The sequence below is a fragment of the Pinus tabuliformis genome, chromosome 8 (genome assembly GCF_031772625.1).
Source record: "Pinus tabuliformis cultivar Carrire ecotype Pingquan chromosome 8, CPIR1, whole genome shotgun sequence".
Taxonomy (NCBI): domain Eukaryota; kingdom Viridiplantae; phylum Streptophyta; class Pinopsida; order Pinales; family Pinaceae; genus Pinus; species Pinus tabuliformis.
Genome location: NC_142294.1, coordinates 1,100,704,698 through 1,100,712,197, shown reverse-complemented (window position 1 = coordinate 1,100,712,197; position 7,500 = coordinate 1,100,704,698). Strand labels below are relative to the sequence as shown.

At 33.6% G+C, this 7,500-nt stretch overlaps 1 protein-coding gene across 1 annotated transcript; it reads left to right on the top strand.

Moving 5' to 3' along the window:
* The first annotated feature begins 5,271 nt into the window (after positions 1 to 5,271).
* Positions 5,272 to 6,744, top strand: LOC149239180 (strigolactones hydrolase CXE15-like). The gene has a single exon (XM_089367085.1). The coding sequence runs from the start codon at positions 5,359 to 5,361 to the stop codon at positions 6,388 to 6,390; it is 1,032 nt and encodes a 343-aa protein (XP_089223211.1). The 5' UTR covers positions 5,272 to 5,358; the 3' UTR covers positions 6,391 to 6,744.
* Positions 6,745 to 7,500: the final 756 nt, after the last annotated feature.

The following is a 7,500-nucleotide window of genomic DNA, read 5'->3' as shown; positions in this document are numbered from 1 at the left end:
TTTAAAAGTTGACCAAACAACTTGACTTGTCTCACACACATGGATCTCATAATATAACCTATAGTCATTGTTCAAGGGTTTTCAAGCACCAGGAAAAGAACCCTTAACAGTGTGTAAACACAACCAAACTAGTGATGTGTTCAAAGGTTTCTAAGTGCCAAGAACCACTAATTTGAATTATGCAACACTATTTAATAATTAGTTATACACTTTTACAAACAAACTTTTTTAAAAATGAGGAAAAACATCAAGAAAAGTTTCATGACCACACAATATTGTCCACCATCTCTATTGCTACCACAACTTTCTTTACTGTTGCATCATTTCTTCCCATCTTTGATCAATCTTTGTATTGGAGTTTCTCGTCTTTACAATGAATTTGTTAGAGTGATCAATTCTAACAAACTTAGACTCACATATTGAGTTTACCAGAATCAATATGTTTAAAATACAAACTCCAAATAATTTTGAAAAAGGAAATGCATACCTCAACAAACACCCATATAGCTCATCAGGCCAAAATTCTCCTCTTGTGTAAGATATGCATTTTTCCAAGGTACATCACACTGGATCACACTAACTCCATAGTCAGAATAACACTCTGACCCTCAACATCCTCCATAACCAACACCATTGTAAGAACAGTATTTTTGGGTGGGAAGTCTCATTATATAATCATCACCCAACGTAAACACCATGGTACACATTTCCCAGTAGTTGTTGATGGAGCCACTGCATTTTCATTGCTTCACCGCACAGGTCTTCACGTCATTGTCGACATCCATCACACCCACATCCATTTATTCCTTATTTTCATCCATGTCTATTTTAACTAACTCATAGATCTATAAAAAATCAACCTTCATATTCTTACTTATTTCCTTAGCTTCAATCTCCAACTTGCATACATGGTTTTGCATGTCTTCCATTTCTTCATGAGCAAGGTATGATAATTCTAGAAGTATAAGTGGTGAAGTAACTTTTGTAGAATGATTAGGATCCATGTAAGTAAATAATAATGCTCTTCAATTTCCTCTTTATCACAAATTATAAATCACCAAAAATTGATCTTCTAATCAAAATTCTTGACAATTGTAAGTTATGTACCTTTCAAAACTCTAATTTGCAGGTCATGTGGATGGATCGTCATTTTATTAATATCTTTACAAATTGTTTCCTTTTGAATCTAAAATTTTGTCCTATATTATTATGATATATCTTCTCTACAACTACATAAGTTTTACCAAAAATTTATGCGCCAAGTGGGAGTTATGATAACTTTCCCAAAACTTGCTTTTTTTTTTTACCTCTTCACAAGAGAGAACTTGCAAAGTATACCATGTATCCAACTTTTAAATATGATATTAAAATTTGTACCTAAAATACTTTGGTATGTCTTCTTAGATCTTTAAAAATTTCACAATTTGAAGTTTCCCAAATTTGAAGAACCCGGACGAGATTCAAACCTCAGACCACCATTGGGAAATAACTTTAATAAGGCACACATTAAATATCAATTTCACACTGATTTCATTAAAAATATTTGCAGCATCTTAATTCCTGAACATGAAAATCATGTGTCATATAGGGATTCATTGTGCATTGACACACATAAAGTCATTGAAAGACTTTGCTCTCCCATGCACGCTTTGCATTCTTGGTCTTTCAAAAGTTCAATAACAATATAACATAACCTATCAGTATAGAAATGAAGATCTACACCCCCATGAGGAAGAGGTTGAGGCTACTCCAATCCCAAACGTTGATTGTTGTCATTCCTCCGCTCTGTGTTTTGTTGAACACTCTAACTACACCCTAATAAAACTCTTATGCACACAAAACATTGTTGATTTACGAATTTGACAACATCACAACTTTCGCAAAATGTTATTTCTTCAAAAAATGACTACCACTCTCTAACAACAATGTGATGAACGCACACAAATTTAACTACAAAAACAACTAAATGAACACTCACAACAAATCAATCATTCCTCTATCCTAACTTTTTTACATAGGATCGACTATCATGATTCTCACATCTCCATAGGCTCTCCCTTGAGGAAGTTAGGCCTATATGGACTCTGATACCAATAAAGAAATTGGAAGAGCAATCATAATGCACAAGTTATAGAAAAATCAATTCGCATATTACATTTCAAAAGCAAAATACAATCCCACATAAATAATGCTCATGAGATCTGAAAAATTCTAAAATAAAAAATTATTCTTGAGAAAATATCTCAACAAATTTCAACAACCAACAAACCAAACCTACTGCATTCTATTATAAATATTATAATTTTATTTGAAATTAATAAAAATTTATTAAAATGATAAATTTAAATGTTTATAATTTAAAATAATAAAAAAATAATTTTAAACCATGAATAGTTAAACACAAATAAACTAAATTGTTCTTTCTTATATTAACCATCAACATCCTTATATTGCAAATTCCATCAACTCACAACAACAGTGCGAGCAATCTCCAAAAGTATCTAATACAGTACGATTTGTATTCACCCATTTTTATTCACACAATATTTAAATTTGAAGAATGTAATGTAGTTATTATAAACTTGTGGGTATATATTGTTTAACTATTTTATGTTTTGTAGTTTTTAATTAATAATTTTTTTTATTGTTTAATATTTTTTTAATACATAGATAAATTCTGCTCATTGAAAAATCTTTAAAATACTCAAATTGCACTAAATTTATAAATCAAATTTATAATTTCATTAAATTCTTAGTTAAATATTTCCAACAGAAACCTCTTCAATAAGTAAAACAGTAGTTAGAATACGACGAGCCAAACAGTAGTTAAAATAGGACAGGCCAAACGTGGTCGAGTCAAGTCAACAGCGTGAAAGGGGGATGACGAGCCAAAGAGTAGTTAAAATAGGACAAGCCAAACGTGGTCGAGTCAAGTCAACAGCGTGAAAGGGGGATGTGCGACATTAATTAAGATTATACACACACAGTATAAGACCCGAAGTTATCGGAAGACGTGTTGGTACAGTATACGCTTCGGAATCGCTGAACTATCGAAAACAAAGAATATTTATTAGGTATAGAAAAGGGCACGTTCGGAGGTATAGTGACTTTTACGATATATAAATATGGTCGGCACATTTATTTTTTTCTTTCAATATAAAAGATTCTGACCAGTTGAGTATTATGATCCTTATTTTAATTTTTTACCTAACCGATGTCATTAAATTAATGTAGTGGTTGAGCATTCCTTATTTTTTAAATTAATGTAGTAGTTGAGCATTCCTTATCTTTTAAGCCTAAATTAATTGACTCGTTCAATATTCCCTCGAAAGCTAATTATTGTGTACACATTCCGGCAAATAGTTCCAATTAAAACATATCAAAAGTCTTTTCCATTTCCTATCAAATGTATTGGTAATGTACCAATAAATTCTCCATTTTCCAATAAAAAAAGAAAATATTTGCACTAGCAAATCCAAACCGATCATTAACAAAATCGAAATCAAAATCAAACAGAAATGTGTAAAAATGTATTTATTATGTATCAAAAAAATTTCCATTTCCAATAAAAGTATTTACAATATAGCAAGTCCAAATCGATTATTCCGAAAATCAAAATCAAAGAGGAATTTGTGTATTATATGAGAATAAAGTTTAAACCCTAATAGGGCACAATCACATTAACGGGATGAAGCGCATAGGGTATGGTAACCCCATATATATATATATATATATTTATGATGATTGCGTCATAAGAGGAGTTGAAAAGAGATTCATTTTTGATGATATAGGGTCGTATTGGCACTGGGAAATTAGATAGAGAAGTTATAACAGTTTATTGGCGTATATATAACAAAAGTAAATAAACTTATGTTTAAAGATTTGATTAAGCATTATTTCTATTTGTAATGAATTTATTATATATATATATATATATAATTTTTTAAGAAATTATATAATTATTATATGTTTTGAAATTTGTTTTGTGTTTTCTGAAATATTTTTTTAATTATATATATAAATTTAGCACTTTAATAAATGACAAAAATTGAAGAGAACAAAATTACGAAATAGAGGATTATTCATTTCAGTGTTATGAATCGGTTAAATAAGATTACATTCGAAACATCACTAATCAAAAATAAGTTAAATAAAATTACATTAGAAACATCACTAATAAATTACTAAAATTCTACTTAAACTAAACTAAGTGAAATTAAACTGAGACATTTAAAGTAACCATTTAAACACCTAACAAGTAATTAAAATTAAATTCTCTAACAAAAAATTTAAAATTTAAAACATTCTTAAAATTCTTAAAATTTTATAACTCCAAATTATGACTCAAACCCATTCTATAAAATTCAAGACAAATCCCACTCAAAATTGTGACTCAAACCCATTCTATTAAATTCAAGACAAATTCCACTCAAAATATAACCGTTAAACAATGGCTACTCCAAATTTTTTAATTGAAATCATCTCCATAACAATCGCGGTAACGTGAAACCACAACCCAGTCAACATTAGTATAGAGCTTGCTCGTTAAGATGTATACCCAAATCATCTCCGAAATAAACGCTTAGAGCTTTTCTTAAATAGTAGCCCAATGAACACATTTTCCGCTATTCATCGGACATTAGAATGAGATTGATTGGAGGGCGGGATATCTTCAAAATCAAGGAGCCAAATAAAGTCAAAGAAAAACGCCGTTACGTCTTCTATAAGTACGAAATATCTACTTATATGATAAATGAGAGAAAAATGGTGGAATTCCTTGATAGAATGAATGTGATATTTTATTCTTCTGGTAAATTTTGAGCTATATAACGATTATTAGAAGACAAAAAACATGGAGTGTGTGGAACAAACTTTCTTGTACGAATGACCGGCTTCTCTTTTGAAATGTTTACTAACTTCATTGGTCGGAAAAGACCAACAAAGTATTATCAACTTACAGTGCACTTTGGAGAAATGATAGTGTGAACCGAGTTTGCGTTCATAGGGCCGGAGGAAATGGTATTCTCGGAACAATTTGAGATATCAGTAATTTATTCGATGAATTAAAGCAATGCAGGGCCACAGGAACCAGGTCAATTGACGTGTCATTAATTTATTGGATGATAAAAGCAATTGTACGGCGACAATGATGGCAATAATTGATATGTTATTATGATATTGGATTAAAGCAATGCAGGGCCACTTGCTTGGAAATTTCACGAAAATGTCGCAATAAGGAATCCATGATATCTATAAAAGGGGATAAGCAGCATTAATGATGGTACTATAACCCAGAGTGCAGAAATCCTCTTCCTCTTCCAGTAATTTTGAGCTCTGCCTCTTCATCTGAAAGTGAGAATGGGTAAAGAGGTGGTCGAGGATGTGTCTGGATGGCTCAGGGTATTTAGCGATGGTACTGTGGAAAGAAAGTGGAACGGGGAGAATGAGCAAGTGCTGGCTCTCACCATGCCGGTGCCCCCTTCCAACGACACCTTCGTCGAGGGAGTGGCCACCAAAGACGTCATTGTCAACGAGGAAACCGGAGTGTGGGTGCGCATTTATCTTCCTCAAACCGCGCTACAGCAACACGAAAACCAAAGACTAGGCATGGTGATCCATCTTCACGGGGGAGGATTTTGTGTAAGCCAACCCGACTGGCAAATGTATTATCACTTCTACACTCGCCTCGTTAGGACGTCCAACGTGATATGTGTGTCGGTGGCTTTCAGGCTCGCTCCGGAGCACCGTCTCCCCGCAGCCTGCGACGATTCGTTTGGCGTTCTTCTGTGGCTCCGCTCCGTGGCCCGCGGGGAAATAGAGGAAGCGTGGCTCACTCGTTACGCCGATTTTAGCCGTTGCATTCTGATGGGCGACAGCTCTGGGGCGAACCTCGTTCACGAGGTGGGTCTCCGCTCTCAGTCCACCCCACCTGATTTACTGCATCCTGTCTGCGTGCGAGGAGGTATTTCCTTACACCCTGGTTACGTGAGATCTGAGAGAAGCCAATCTGAGAAGGAAACTCCGTCTGAATCTGCGCTTTTGACTCTGGACATGGTCGATAAGTTCTTGATACTGTCCGCGCCAGAGGGAATCACTACCAGAAATCATGCCATCACCAATCCTATGGGACCTGACGCTCCACCTCTAAAGGACTTAAAGTTTCCGCGGATGCTGGTGGCCATTGCTGACAGAGACCTCATTCGTGATACAGAGCTGGAGTATTGCGAAGCCATGAAAAGCGCCGGGCATGATGTGGAGGTATTTTGCTCTCAGAATGTGGGGCACAGTTTCTATCTCAACGAGATTGCTATTAGATATGATCCCAATACGGCCAACGAGACTTCTAAACTTCTCGAGGTCGCGGATCGTTTCATCAAGAGTTGCGTTTAGGGCATCCTTGCAAAATGGGCATAGCCGTACGTCAATCAGAAGCAATAAGTTAGAAATCCAGCGGTAATCATAGAAATTTTACGGCCGCTTGCCAAGTAGCGTGCATTAATGGATAGTCGTACGTCAATCATAAAGATAGGAAAAGTAAGAAATCTAGCCGTGAGGATTTTCTATCTCAGTTACTGTTTTGTTGAAGTTGCCGCCTAGAGTTATATTACTTTATGTTAGGTAGATATATCATATATATTTGTCAGAGATGCAAAATATATATTCGAGTGGAGCAGTAGACTTGGAAGACGATATTTGTTGGAATCCTGTCTTTTCGTTAAATAGCTAAATATCTTCATATCCTAATAGAGCTTAATAGCTTTCTACTTTTCCATATCCTGCCAATGTCGCTAGCAAATATCGGCATCTGCAGAACCTGGCTTAAGTTTATGGTTGGTTTTCAAATATAATTTGATTACAAATTTGATTTTTTGAATATAATTTGACTTGGACTCGCATCAGAAATTTCCAAAATAGCTGTAATTAGGTTAATGATCAGAATCCTTAAAAAGTATAATTAAAAACTATTAAAGATGTATGCTAATCTATTTCACAATGGAGGTATTGTCATAAATTTTTTTTCCATACTTCTTTTAAGCATGGAATCATCACAATCTTGGCATGTAACTTATATTTTTTTCAAGATTTCTGACCAAGATGGATATGAAAAAAAAATATGTAAACTTAAAATTTAATAGGGAATAAAATGAAATGTTACTTGAATCATGGTAATTATATTTAAGGTAGAAAATTTTTACAAATTCAACAAAGAGATTTTTTTATATATCTAAGACTTGATGTGTTAAAAGAAAGAGTCACAAGCAATTTTTTTCTTGATAAATCAAGGACTCTTTCTAATCTAGTCATTTTTATAATGATTTTTTTCATCAAAGCTCATTAACTAACATGGAGTTAATGAGGTGGTTGTTACAAGTCATAAATAACATTTTATGGGAAGTTAGATAACCACATATATGGGTTTGTGATAGTTTGGGCCGTAATAAGAAACATTTCTAACACTAATAAAAAATATTTATAACATTCTCCCAATTGGTCCAAATT